The sequence below is a fragment of the Rhinoraja longicauda genome, chromosome 16 (genome assembly GCF_053455715.1).
Source record: "Rhinoraja longicauda isolate Sanriku21f chromosome 16, sRhiLon1.1, whole genome shotgun sequence".
In the NCBI taxonomy this organism is placed as follows: domain Eukaryota; kingdom Metazoa; phylum Chordata; class Chondrichthyes; order Rajiformes; family Arhynchobatidae; genus Rhinoraja; species Rhinoraja longicauda.
In genome coordinates, this window is record NC_135968.1 from 1175263 (window position 1) to 1190453 (window position 15191).

The following is a 15191-nucleotide window of genomic DNA, read 5'->3' on the forward strand; positions in this document are numbered from 1 at the left end:
CTCACAGTTCACACTGACACCCAGCTTTGTATCATCTGCAAATGTGCTAATGGTACTTTTCTCTCACTCCCAAACACGGGACAAGGTGACGTCACCGCCTCACACCCTACGTGATCTCACCCAGCCAGCGGCCACGTGCTCCCACTCTACCAATGACGGCCGCCCGGGCCGGGAGGCGGGTTGCTATGGAACCTCCGTTAGGCAACGCCCGGCTTCCGGGCCTTACAGTGTCCGGGCCCACAGCGTCCGGGCCTACAGCGTCAGGGCCTACAGTGTCCGGGCCTACAGCGTCAGGGCCTACAGCGTCCGGGCCTACAGCGTCAGGGCCTACAGCGTCCGGGCCTACAGTATCCAGGCCTACACTGTCTGGGCCTACAGCGTCTTACTCTAGACCAACAGCGTCCGGGGCTAAAGGGTCTGGGCCTACAGCGCCCCCTGGGCCTAATACGGGACAAGAGCGGTCCCGTACGAGACAAACCAATTTACCCCAAAATACCGGATATCCTGGCTAATACGGGACAGTTGGCAACCCTGTGCACCACCCCCTCACCTGTGCACCACCCCTCACCTGTGCACCCCCTCACCTGTGCACCACCCCTCACCTGTGCACCACACCCTCATCTGTGCACCACCATTCACCTGTGCACCACCCCCTCACCTGTGCACCTCCGCACCACCGCTCACCTGTGCATCACCTGTGCAGCCCCTCACACGTGCACCCCTCACCTGTGCACCCTCACCTGTGTGCACCCCCTCACCTGTGCACCACCCCTTACCTGTGCACCCCTCACATGTGCACCCCCTCACCTGTGCACCATCCCTCACCTGTGCACCACCCCTCATCTATGCACCTCCTCACCTATGCACCACCCCCTCATCTGTGCACCATCCCTCACCTGTGCATCACCCCTCATCTATGCACCTCCTCACCTGTGCACCACCTCTCACCTGTGCATCATCCTCCTCACCTGTGCACCCCTCACCTGTGCATCATCTCCTCACCTGTGCACCACCCCTCACCTGTGCACCCTCTCACCTGTGCACCATCCCTCACCTGTGCACCACCACTCATCTATGCACCTCCTCACCTGTGCAACCATCCCTCACCTATGCACCCCTCACCCGTGCATCACACCCTCACCTGTGCATCATCCCTCACCTATGTGCACCCCCTCACCTGTGCACCACCCCTCATCTATGCACCTCCTCACCTGTGCACCACCCCTCACCTGTGCATCAACCCTCACCTGTGCACCATCCCTCACCTGTGCACCACCCTCATCTGTGCACCTCCTCACCTGTGCACCATCCCTCACCTGTGCACTACCCCCTCACCTGTGCACCATCCCTCACCTGTGCACCATCCCTCACCTGTGCACCTTCTCACCTGTGCACCATCTCTCACCTGTGCACTACCCCCTCACCTGTGCACCACTCCGCGGCTGTGGATGTAGGCCATGCCCTGGCACAGCTGCTCGAACCACTTGCCGGCTTGATTCTCGTCACAGGGCCCTTCATGCGGATGCGATCCATTACCTCGCCACCGGGCGCCAGCTCCAGCATGATGTACACCCTGTTGGTGGTCTCGATCGACTGGTAGAAGCTGATGAGGTTCGGGTGCTTCAGCGTCTTCCACACCTGGATCTCCCGGGGCAAGAACTTGGTGAGGAACTCCGACTCGGCCTTCTCCTTCAGCAGCACCTGGAAAGGCATTACACATCCGGGCAATGCGTCACGGTTCCACCGTTCCAATAGATAATAGACAATAGACAACAGGTGCAGGAGGAGGCCATTCAGCCCTTCGAGCCCGTACGCACCGCCATTCAATGTGATCATGGCTGATCATTCTCAATCAGTACCCCGTTCCTGCCTTCTCCCCATACCCCCTGGCTCCGCTATCCTTAAGAGCTCTATCTAGCTCTCTCTTGAATGCATTCCAGAGACTTGGCCTCCACTGCCTTCTGAGGCAGAGAATTCCCCAGATTCACAACTCTCTGACTGAAAAAGTTTTTCCTCGTCTCCGTTCTAAACAGCCAACCCCTTATTCTTAAACTGTGGCCCCTGGTTCTGGACTCCCCCAACATTGGGAACATGTTTCCTGCCTCTAACGTGTCCAACCCCTTAATAATCTTATACGTTTCGATAAGATCCCCTCTCATCCTTCTAAATTCCAGTGTATACAAGCCTAGTCGCTCCAGTCTTTCAACATATGACAGTCCCCGCCATTCCGGGAACGGTCTCCGCCCAAGGGCGGACGCTCAGCGGCAGAGTCCCCGCCTTGCAGCGCTCTCGATCCCGACTGCGGGTGCTGTTTGTACGGAGTCTGCACGTTCTCCCCCGTGACCCGCGTGGGCTTTTCCCCAACGATAAAGGGTCGGCCATTTTAGAACGGAGACGAGGAAAAACAAGCCTTCACAACAAGGGCAGTTGAGTATAGGAGCAAAGAGGTCCTTCTGCAGTTGTACAGGGCCCTAGTGAGACCGCACCTGGAGTACTGTGTGCAGTTGTACAGGGCCCTAGTGAGACCGCACCTGGAGTACTGTGTGCAGTTGTACAGGGCCCTAGTGAGACCGCACCTGGAGTACTGTGTGCAGTTGTACAGGGCCCTAGTGAGACCGCACCTGGAGTACTGTGTGCAGTTTTGGTCTCCAAATTTGAGGAAGGATATTCTTGCTATTGAGGGCGTGCAGCGTAGGTTTACTAGGTTAATTCCTGGAATGGCGGGACTGTCCATATGTTGACAGACTGGAGTGACTAGGCTTGTATACACTGGAATTTAGAAGGACGAGAGGGGATCTTATCGAAACGTATAAGATTATTAAGGGGTTGGACACGTTAGAGGCAGGAAACATGTTCCCAATGTTGGGGGAGTCCAGAACAAGGGCCATAGTTTAAGAATAAGGGGTCAGTGGAGGCCAATTCTCTGGATGCTTTCAAGAGAGAGCTAGACAGAGCTCTTAAAGATAGCGGAGTCAGGGGGTATGGGGAGAGGGCAGGACGGGGGTACTGATTGTGGATCATCAGCATGATCACATTGAATGGCGGTATCACAAAATTCTGGTGTAACTCAGCGGGTCAGGCAGCATCTCTGGAGAGAAGGAATGGGTGACGTTTCCGGTCGAGACCCTTCTTCAGTCTGAGAAGGGTCTCAACCCGAAACGTCACCCATTCCCTCTCTCCTGAGATGCTGCCATGACCTGCCGAGTTACTCCAGCATCTTGTGATACCTTCGATTTGAACCAGCATCTGCAGTTATTTTCCTACATTGAATGGCGGTGCTGGCTCGAAAGGCCGAATGGCCTACTCCTGCACCATTTGTCTATTGAGATCGGCGGTCTGCTCCCACACTCCAAAGCCGTGCGGGTTTGTAGGTTAATTGGCTTGCTATAATCTTAAATTGTCCCCAGTGTGTGTTTACGATAGTGTTAGTGTGTGGGGGATCGCTGGGCGGTGCGGACTCGGTGGGCCGAAGGGCCTGTTTTTGCGCTGTACCTCTGAACTAAAACTAAACTGAAAAGAAAATCGCAGCAAATTGTGGACGTAGCCCTGACCATCACACAAACCAACCCCTCCCCATCCATTCCATTGATAGACACAAGATTCTGGAGTAACTCAGCTGGACAGGCAACATCTCTGGAGAGAAGGAATTGGTGACGTTTCAGGTCGAGACCCTTCTTCAGACTCCATTTCATCGACTCCATTTATCTACACCTCACGCTGCCTCGGCAAGGCCAGCAGGCATCATCAAGGACCAGTCTCACCCCGGTCACCCCTCTTCTCCCCTCTCCCATCGGGCAAGAGGTACAGAAGTGTGAAAACGCACACCTCCAGATTCAGGGACGGTTTCTTCCCGGCTGTGATCAGCAACTAAACCATCTCTGAATCATCCAAATTCCCTGCCACAGAGGGCAGTGGAGGCCAAATCACTGGATGGATTTAAGAGAGAGTTAGATGGAGCTCTAGGGCTAGTGGAATCAAGGGATTATGGGGAGAAGGCAGGCACGGGTTACTGATTGTGGACGATCGGCCGTGATCACAATGAATGGCGGTGCTGGCTTGAAGGGCTGAATGGCCTCCTCCTGCACCTATTTTCTATGTTTCTATCCTACCACAACCAGAGAGCGGTTCTGAACTACTATCTACCTCCTTGGTGGCCCTCGGACTATCCTTGATCGGATCTTTCCGCTGGCCGGAACAAAAGCTTTTCACTGTACGGTACACGTGACAATAGACTAAATTGAAACGGAAAAGCTTGAGTGAGGCCAAACGCAAACTGGAGGAACGGCGTCACAGATTGGGCTTGGTTTCTCGAACTATTTCATCCCCTCGTTCTCCGTGCCTTCCCCCACCCAAGTCGTAATTAGGTTAATTCCCGGAATGGCGGGACTGTCATATGCTGAAAGACTGGAGCGACTAGGCTTGTATACACTGGAATTTAGAAGGATGAGAGGAGATCTTATCGAAACGTATAAGATTATTAAGGGGTTGGACACGATAGAGGCAGGAAACATGTTCCCAATGTTGGGGGAGTCGCAGAACCAGGGCCAAGGTTTAAGAATAAGGGGTCGGCCATTTAGAACGGAGATGAGGGAAAAACTTTTTCAGTCAGAGAGTTGTGAATCTGTGGAATTCTCTGCCTCAGAAGGCAGTGGAGGCCAATTCTCTGAATGCATTCAAGAGAGAGCTAGATAGAGCTCTTAAGGATAGCGGAGTTAGGGGGTATGGGGAGAAGGCAGGAACGGGGTACTGATTGAGAATGATCAGCCATGATCACATTGAATGGCGGTGCTGGCTCGAAGGCCGAATGGCCTCCTCCTGCACCTATTGTCTATTGTACCAGCTTCAAAGTCGTCTTGTTCAGTCCCATTGTCAGTGCTCGTTTTCACTTAGCCCACAGCCGAACGATGGCCTGTTTCCTTTATCATCGTTACAACCGAATCGGTAGTAAGGAAGGCGAACGCAATGAGCGCTATAGTACCAAAATGGGTGAAATGCTGAGGCTGTATAAGGCTCTGGTCAGGCCGCGCTTGAGTATTGTGGAGCAATTCTGGGCCCTGTATCTGAGGAAGGACGTGCTGGCTCTGGAGAGGGTCCGGAGGAGGTTTACGAGATACGATCCCAGGAATGAGTGGGTTGACCTACGATGAGCGTTTGTCAGCACTGGGCCTGTACTCGCTGGAGTTTAGAAGGATGAGGGGGACCTATTCACGTACAGAATAGTGAAAGCCTTGGACAGAGTGGTTGTGGAGAGGATGTTTCCACTAGTGGAAGAGTCTGGACCAGAGGGCACAGCCTCAGAATTAAAGGACGTTCCTTTAGGAAGATGAGAGGAATTTCTTTAGTCAGAGGGTGGTGAATCTGTGGGATTCTTTGCAACCGAAGGCTGTGGAGGCCAAGTCAGTGGATATTTTAAAGGTGGAGATAGATAGACTCTTGATTATTACGGGTGTCAAGGGTTACGGGGAGAAGGCAGGAGAGTGGGGTTAGGAGGGAGAGAGAGAGAGAGATTTGAGTTTAGGAGCAGGGAGGTTCTGCTGCAGTTGTACAGGGCATTGGTGAGACCGCACCTGGAGTATTGCGTACAGTTTTAGTCTCCTAATCTGAGGAAAGACATTCTTGCCATAGAGGGAGTACAGAGAAGGTTCACCAGATTGATTCCTGCGATGGCAGGACTTTCATATGAAGAAAGACTGGATAGACTGGGCTTGTACTCGCTGGAATTTAGAAGATTGTGTGGGGGGATCTTATAGAAACGTACAAAATTCTTAAGGGGTTGGAGAGGCTAGATGCAGGAAGATTGTTCCCGATGTTGGGGAAGTCCAGAACAAGGGGCCACAGTTTAAGGATAAGGGGAAGTCTTTTAGGGACCGAGATGAGAAAGTTTTTTTTCACACAGAGAGTGGTGAATCTGTGGAATTCTCTGCCAGAGAAGGTAGTTGAGGCCAGTTCATTGGCTATATTTAAGAGGGAGTTCGATGTGGCCCTTGTGGCTAAAGGGATCAGGGGGTATGGAGAGAAGGCAGGTACGGGATACTGAGTTGGATGATCAGCCATGATCATATTGAATGGCTGATCATTCGAAGGGCCGAATGGCCTACTCCTGCACCTATTTTCTATGTTTCTATGTCTATGTTTCTGTCAGCCATGATTGAATGGTGGAGTGGACTTGACGGGCCGATTGGCCTACATTCTGCTCCTATCACGTATGACCTCATGACCGTACTTTTTGCTTCTCTCACATTCGGTTGTTCTATATCTCTCTGCTACACCATCTACACATCTCTTGTCTGTCAGTCTGAAGAATATTTACGAGGATGTTGCCAGGACTGGAGGGTCCGAGCTGTCGGAAGAGGTTGAGCAGGCTGAGGATGAGGGGTGATCTTGTGAAGGTGTATAAAATCGTGACCGGTGTGGGCAGGTTGGGTCGAAGGGCCTGTTGACTCTTAAGGGCCTGTTGACCCAAAACGTCACCTATTCCTTTTCGCCAGAGACGCTGTCTGACCCGCTGAGTTACTCCAGCTTTTTGTTTAGCTTAGTTTAGTTTAGTTTTAAAGACACAGCGCCGAAACAGGCCCTTCGGCCCACCGGGTCCGCGCCAATCAGCGATCCCCGCACACTAACGCTATCCTACACACACTAGGGGCAATGTCAAGCCAATTTACCAAGCCAATTTATCGACATACCTGCACGTCTTTGGAGTGTGGGAGGAAACCGAAGATCTCGGAGTATAACCCACGCAGGTCACGGGGAGAACGTGCAAACTCCCGTGCTGACGGCACCCGCGGTCAGGATGGAACCCGGGCCTGCGGGCTGCAAGGCGGCAAACTCTACGTGCCGGCCTGGTGTCCACCTTCGGTTTAAGCCAGCGCCTGCCGTTCCTTCCTACGCACCTTGACTGCCACGTTGGTCTTCCACTTCTTGAAGTAGGCCTCCCACACGATGGCGTAGGCCCCTTGCCCAGGTACCCGCCCCAGTTGGAAGCCGTGCTTCTCGAGGATGGACGAGACCACCTTGGCCTTGCGAGTTGGCCATGTGTACTCTCCTCGGAGGGCGGGAGTGTGAGGGGAGGGGAGGGGAGGAGGAGGGGGGAAGGGGGGGGGAGGGCAGAGGGCGGTGGGTGGAAGAGTCTCAGGAGAATGACGGCGGGCTTTCTTCCTCCCCCCTCCTCCCCCGCCCACCGCCCCCTCCCTTCTCGTGATGGGAGGCCCTCAAGCCGGGGCTTTTCCCGGGGAACCATCCTTAACGCCCCTCGCACATCTTTAAGGGGGGGGTGTGTGTGTGTGTGTGTGGGTTGACAGGGGAGGGGGAAGAAGGGTCGTCCGGGGGTGGGGTGGGGGGGGGGGGGAAAGACGGGGAGGGTTTTTTGAAGGGTGACAAGATGGCCGCCGGGCCGGAGGCGGAGGTCGGAGGTCGGACGGCGGAGGTGGCGGCGTGGGGCGGCGGGTCGCGGGCAGGCTGGAGACGGTGCTGGGGGAGACCCTCAGGCCGACCGTCGTGACCACAGAGTGGGAGCCGCTCCCCAGGGTGGGGGCGATTCTGAGCCTCTGTGAAGTCACAAAGCCCCCTGGGGGTGGGGGTGACAGAGTGACCGGTCACTGAGGGAGGGAGGGATGGTCAAAGATAGACACACCCTAGAGGGTGTGAGCTACAGGGAGAGGTTGAGTAGGCTGGGTCTCTATTCCATGGAGTGCAGGAGGATGAGGGGTGATCTTTATAAACATAGCACAAAAAGTAAGGACATTTGTGTTTGGTAGATTATTTCTTTGTTGTAACAATGCTTCTTGGCAATAAATCTTATACCGTTGGAAAGCCTGTTTATTTCCCTTTTAAATGGTGCCACATTTGTAAGGAACATGCATTTGTGGGATGAGCAGCAGAGCTGAGTATGTGGGTTGCGCCATGAAAATTTGCCAAATCTTCTCTGCCAATGCCAAACAGCTTATTCTGCCATCGACTCTTGTTCGGTGTGTTTGGTGGATTGGATGATTGAAGTCTGAAGAAACAAGACATATTGGCAATTTAACAATTTATTCATTTAATAAACAGGAGCCACAGAAGCGTGTGGAAGAACCATACACAGCCACAACCAGCCTGGCACCTCCTCCTCCTCATGCTGGTCACCAGCCTGGTCACACACTGTTGTGGGAAGGCATCCCATTCTTGTCAGCACCTGGGGTACCAGAAGCTCAAAACAAGAGTCAATAGCAACAGCAGAATAAGCTGTTTGGCATTGCAGAGAAGAGTTTGGCAAATTTTTCATGGGCGCATCCCATATACTCAGCTCTGCTGCTCATCCCACAAATGCATGTTCCTTACAAATGTGGCACCATTTAAAAGGGAAATAAACAGGCTTTCCAACGGTATAAGATTTATTGCCAAGAAGCATTGTTACAACAAAGAAATCATCCACCAAACACAAATTTCCTTACTTTTTGTGCTATGTTTATATAGAGGTGTACAAAATCATGAGAGGCATAGATCGGGTAGACGCACAGAGTCTTTTACCCAGAGTAGGGGAATCGAGGACCAGATGACATAGGTTCAAGGTTCAGAGACACAGAGATAAGGAAATGTAAGGTGTGAAAAGATTTAATAGGAATCTTGCTATTGAGGGCGTGCGGCGTAGGTTCACCAGGTTAATTCCAGGAATGGCGGGACTGTCGTATGTTAAAAGACTGGAGCGACTGGGCTCGTACACACTGGAATTTAGAAGGATGAGAGGAGATCTTATCGAAACGTATAAGATTATTAAGGGGTTGGACACGTTAGAGGCAGGAAATATGTTCCCAATGTTGGGGAGTCCAGAACCAGGGGCCACAGTTTAAGAATAAGGGGTCGGCCATTTAGAACGGAGACGAGGAAAAACCTTTTCAGTCAGAGAGTTGTGAATCTGTGGAATTCTCTGCCTCAGAAGGCAGTGGAGGCCAATTCTCTGATTGCATTCGAGAGAGAGCTAGATAGAGCTCTTAAGGATAGCGGAGTCAGGGGGTATGGGGAGAAGGCAGGAACGGGGTACTGATTGAGAATGATCAGCCATGATCACATTCAATGGCGGTGTTGGCTCGAAGGGCCGAATGGCCTCCTCCTGCACCTATTGTCTATTGTCTATTGAATCTGAGGGATGACTTTTTCAGACAGAGGGTGGTGGGTGCATGGAACAAGCTGCCAGAGGAGGTAGTTGAAGCTGGGGACTATCCCATCGTTTAAGAACAGTTGGACAGGTACACGGATAGGACGGGTTTGAAGGGTTATGGACCAAGCGCAGGCAGGTGGGGACTAGGACATTGTTGGGGCGGTGTGGGCGAGTCGGGCTGAAGGGCCTGTTTCCACGCTGTGTCACTCTATGACTCTAAAATGCTGGAGTAACTCAGTGGGACGGGCACCATCTCTGGAGGGAAGGAATGGGTGACGTTTCGGGTCGAGACCCTTCTTCAGACTAAATCAGGGTAGAGGGGGACACAGAGATAAGGACATTCAAGGTGTGAAAAGTTACTCCGGCATTATCCAGTGTCGATCTCCGGTTTAAACCAGCATCTGCAGTTCCTTCCTACAACAGAGAGATGGTCAAGATAGTAATAGTTAGAAAGTGAGTGAGAGAGAGGTAGAGAGGGGGAGAAGGGGAGAGGGGGAGAGGGGGAGAGGGGGGAGAGGGGGAGAGAGGGAGGGAGAGGGAGCGAGAGGGAGCGAGAGAGAGAGAGAGAGAGAGAGAGAGAGAGAGAGAGAGAGAGAGAGAGAGAGAGAGAGAGAGAGTGAGAGAGGAGAGAATGCAGGAGGAGAGAGAGAGAGAGGAGAGAGCGAGAGAGAGAGAGAGAGAGAGAGAGACTGGAGAGAGAGAGAGAGAGAGAGAGAGAGAGAGAGAGAGAGAGAGGAGGAGAGAGAGAGAGAGAGAGAGAGAGAGAGAGAGAGAGAGAGAGAGAGAGAGAGAGAGAGAGAGAGAGAGAGAGAGAGAGAGAATGCAGATAGATAGACGGAGAGAGAATGAGGGGCAAAGAGAGAGATGTAGTGAGAGAGACAGAGAGAGGGGGGCGACTGTGAGAGGTCACTAAGGGAGGGAGAGAGGGAGATGGGGAGGTAGAGAGAGATAAAGATGGATAGAAAGTGAGTGGAGTGAGGGAGTGGGAGATGGAAGGGGAGGGGTGAGAGGAGCGAAAAGAGAGAGATCGTTAGAGAAAGAGGGGATGGAGAGGGGCGAGAGGGGAGGGAGGGGAGGGAGGTGAGAGAGGGGAGAGAGCTAGAGGGTGGGAGAGAGAGAGTGTGGGATGGGAAGAATGGGTGAGTGTGGGGGGGAGAGAGGAGAGAGAGAGAGAGAGAGAGGTTACTGAGGGAGCGAAGGGCTGGGAGAGGGAGGGGAGAGTGGGAGGGCGAGGGAGGGGAGAGTGGGGGAGGGCGAGGGAGGGGTGAGTGGGGAGGGCGAGGGAGGGGAGAGTGGGGAGGGCGAGGGAGGGGAGAGTGGGGAGGGCGAGGGTGGGGAGAGTGGGGAGGCGACGGGAGGGGAGAGAAGACCAGAGAGAGGGAGGCGAGAAAGAAGGTGGAAGGGGGAGGAGGGGAAGGAGAGAGAAACCTAAACCGAAGGCCGTAGCTCCTGATCTCCCATCCCACCTCAATGAAACTTTAGCACTTTTTTTTTAACCTGCACTTTCTATGCAACTGCAACAATGCAAGACTGTTTATTTTTTTTGTTTTGAGTATTTTACTCCATACTGTTGAGTATTAATTGTACACTCAAAAGAAGACACAAAAGTGCTGGAGTAACTCAGCGGGTCAGGCAGCATCTCTGGGAGGGCGGTGGGTGGGTGATGTTATAGACAAGAGGTGCAGGGAGTAGGCCATTCGGCCCTTCGAGCCAGCACCGCCATTCAAATGCGATCATGGCTGATCACTCTCAATCAGTACCCCCGTTCCTGCCTTCTCCCCATACCCCCTCACTCCGCTATCCTTAAGAGCTCTATCCAGCTCTCTCTTGAAAGCATCCAACGAACTGGCCTCCACTGCCTTCTGAGGCAGAGAATTCCACACCTTCACCACCCTCTGACTGAAAAAGTTCTTCCTCATCACCGTTCTAATGGCCTACCCTTATTCTCAAACTGTGGCTTCTTGTTCTGACTCCCCCAACATTGGGAACATGTTATCTGCCTCTAATGTGTCCAATCCCCTAATTATCTTATATGTTTCAATAAGATCCCCCCTCATCCTTCTAAATTCCAGTGTATACAAGCCCAATCGCTCCAACCTTTCAACATACGACAGTCCCGCATCCTCCGGGAATTAACCTAGTGAACCTACGCTGCACGCCCTCCATAGCAAGGAATATCCTTCCTCAAATTTGGAGACCAAAACTGCACACAGTTACTCCAGGTGCGGTCTCACCAGGGCCCGGTACAACTGTAGAAGGACCTCTTTGCTCCTATACTCAACTCCTCTTGTTACGAAGGCCAACATTCCATTGGCTTTCTTCACTGCTCGAACCTGCATGCTTCCTTTTCATTGACCTGATGCACTAGGACACCCAGATCTCGTTGAACTCCCCCTCCTCCTAACTTGACACGCATTCAGATAATAATCTGCCTTTCTATCTTACTTCCAAAGTGAATAACCCTCACACTTATCTACATTAAACTGCATCTGCCATGTATCCGCCCACTCACACAACCTGTCCAAGTCACCCTGCAGCCTTATTGCATCTTCCTCACAATTCACACTACCCCCCAACTTAGTATCATCTGCAAATTTGCTAATGGTTCTTTAATCCCTTCATCTAAGTCATTAATGTATATCGTAAATAGCTGGGGTCCCAGCACCGAACCTTTGCAGTACCCCACTAGTCACTTGCCTGCCATTCCGAAAGGGACCCATTTATCCCCACTCTTTGCTTTCTGTCTGTCAACCAATTTTCTATCCATGTCAGTACCCTACCCGCAATACCATGTGCCCTAATTTTGCCCACTAATCTCCTATGTGGGACCTTGTCGAAGGCTTTCTGAAAGTCGAGGTAGCACCACATCCACTGACTCTCCCTTGTCAATTTCCTAGTTACATCCTCAAAAAATTCCAGTAGATTTGTCAAGCATGATTTCCCCTTCGTAAATCCATGCTGACCTCGGAATGATCCCGTTACTGCTATCCAAATGCTCAGCAATTTCGTCTTTTTATAATTGACTCCAGCATCTTCCCCACCACTGATGTCAGACTAACTGGTCTATAATTACCCGTTTTCTCTCTCCCTCCTTTCTTAAAAAGTGGGATAACATTTGCTATCCTCCAATCCACAGAACTGATCCTGAATCTATAGAACATTGAAAAATGATCTCCAATGCTTCCACTATTTCTAGAGCACCTCCATAAGTACTCTGGGATGCAGACCATCAGGCCCTGGGGATTTATCAGCCTTCAGTCCCATCAGTCTACCCAAAACCATTTGCTGCCTAATGTGGATTTCCTTCAGTTCCTCCATCACCCTAGGTTCTCCGGCCCCTAGAACATTTGGGAGATTGTGTGTATCTTCCTCAGTGAAGACAGATCCAAAGTAACGGTTTAACTCGTTAGAAGGGTCCAGTCTGAAGAAGGGGTCCAGACCCGAAACGTCACCTACCCGTGTTCTCCAGAGATGCTGCTTGACCCCGCTGAGATACTCCAGCACTTGAGTCTTTTTTTTGTTGTTGTTGGTGAAACCATCATCTGCAGTTCCTTGCATCTTAATGGTTCCCATGTGTGGTGAGATTGCAAAGTGCAAGAAGGAGATTGAGATCCTTGTGTCCTGGTGTTGAGACAATAACCTTTCAATGTCAGTGGGACAAGGAGATGCGATGGACTTCAGGAAGTGAGCGGTGCGGTGCACATACCCCAGATTGCATTGATGGCGTTGAAGTAGAAATGGTTGAAAGCTTCCAAGGCACGGAGGAGTATGAGGAAGGACGTCCTTGTTATGAGGTTGCAGGGTGACTTGGACAGGTTGTGTGAGTGGGTGGATGCATGGCAGATGCAGTTTAATGTGGACAAGTGTGAGGTTTTCCACTTTGGTGGTAAGAATAGGAAGGCAGAGTATTATCTGAATGGTGTCAAGTTAGGAAAAGGGGACGTACAACGAGATCTGGGTGTCCTAGTGCATCAGTCACTGAAAGGAAGCATGCAGGTACAGCAAGCAGTGAAGAAAGCCCCGCACATTAAAACTATCCAACACCCACTACGAACAATTTTTACATTTACCAAGCCAATTAACCTACGTACCTGAAGAAAGCGAATGGTATGTTGGCATTCATAGCGAGGGGATTTTGAGTATAGGAGCAGGGAGGTTCTGCTGCAGTTGTACAGGGCATTGGTGAGACCACACCTGGAGTATTGCGTACAGTTTTGGTCTCCTAATCTGAGGAAAGACATTCTCACCACAGAGAAGGTTCACCAGTATTGATTCCTGGGATGGCAGGACTTTCATATGAAGAAAGACTGGATAGACTCGGCTTGTACTCGCTGGTATTTAGAAGATTGAGGGGGATCTTATAGAAACTTACAAAAAATTTAAGGGGTTGGACAGGCTAGATGCAGAAGATTGTTCCCGATGTTGGGGGAAGTCCAGACAAGGGGTCACAGTTTAAGGATAAGGGGGACAGTCTTTTAGGTACCGAGATGAGAAAGTTTTTTTCACACAGAGAGTGGTGAATCTGTGGAAATCTCTGCCACAGAAGGTAGTTGAAGCCGAGTTCATTGGCTATATTTAAGAGGGAGTTAGATGTGGCCCTTGTGGCTAAAGGGATCATGGGGTATGGAGAGCAAGGCAGGTATGGATACTGAGTTGGATGAATCAGCCATGATCATATTGAATGGCGGTGCAGGCTTGAAGGGCCGAATGGCTACTCCTGCACCGGTTTTCTATGTTGCTATACGTCTTTGGAGTGTGGGAGGAAACCCGAAAGATCTCGGAGAAAACCCACGCAGGTCACGGGGAGAACGTACAAACTCTGTACAGACGGCGCCCGTAGTCAGGATCGAACCTGAGTCTCCGGCGCTGCATTCGCTGTAAGGCAGTAATTGTGTGTCTTGTGTTGTTTATTGTCTACTGCCGGACCGCTGACGTGAGAGACGCTGCCGCTATTTGTTCGCCGCTTCTCCGTCAGGATAGTTTGTCTGTTTGTTTTTATGTCTTGACTGTTTTTGTAAAGCGTCTTTGAGCATTTGGAAAAGCGCTATAAAAAATAAATGTTTATTATTATTATTATTATTATAACTCTAACGCTGCGCCACCGTGCCGCCACAGAAGGCTGTGGAGGCCAAGTCAGTGGATATTTTTAAGGAGGAGATAGATTGTTGATTAGTGCGGGTGTCAGGGGAGAAAGCAGGAGAATGGGGTTAGGAGGGGGAGATAGATCGGCCATGATTGAATGGCGGAATGGAGTTGATGGGCTGAATGGCCTAATTCTGCTCTTTGAACCTGTGACCTTAGGCCTACGTGGCCATTGCTTCGCCTCATCCGCACACACGTCATGGTCGGGCACCGCATGACCACCGCCCGCCCCCGCGTGACCACCGCCCACCCCCGCGTGATCAACGCCCGCCACGCGTGACCACCGCCCGCCCCGTGTGACCACCGCCAGCCCCCCGTGACCATCGCCAGCCCCACGTGATCGTCACCACGACGCATCACTGCATCCCACGTGATCGTCGCCACGACGTCATCGCTGCACCCCACGTGATCGACACCACGACGTCATCACTGCATCCCACGTGATCGTCATCGCTGCACTCCCCCCACGTGATCGTCGCCAGCACGTCATCGCTGCACCCCACGTGGTCACAGCGTCGTACGTCAGCGCACGCCGAAGTCATATCCCCACGTGATCGTCGCAATGACGTCCCCCTCGGCTCCCACGTGACCTACACCCCCCCCCCCCGCCCCTACACATCACCAGACAGGGTCGACAATCTTGGAAATGTTTATTTAAAAATGTGAAAACTAATCAGACCCCGATTCTTGCGGAGAAGAGGCTGCAATCAGACAATAAAACGATAATAAACAGTGAAGGGAGGGGGAAGCTCTGCCCGCTGATTGGCTGACCTGCAGGAAGCCCGCCTCCCCGGCCCGGCCGATGACGTGGCGGAGCTGCCCCGCGCGCGCGCCTGACTCCCGACCTCCATCATTCTCCGCCTTTCGTCGCCTTGTAGACCGCCGCGGGGCTCCACAGCCGGGGAGTCTGAGTGAG

General features: G+C 52.1%; 1 protein-coding gene across 1 annotated transcript; it reads right to left on the minus strand.

Annotated features, from left to right (window-relative positions):
• Nucleotides 1-1420: 1420 nt before the first annotated feature.
• On the minus strand, nt 1421-14632 carry LOC144601272 (testis-specific serine/threonine-protein kinase 4-like). Its single transcript, XM_078413296.1, is given in 5 exon segments — nt 1421-1515; nt 1518-1701; nt 6891-7016; nt 7392-7544; nt 14441-14632. Coding segments are annotated over 5 exon segments (750 nt in total).
• Between the last annotated feature and the right edge of the window lie 559 nt (nt 14633-15191).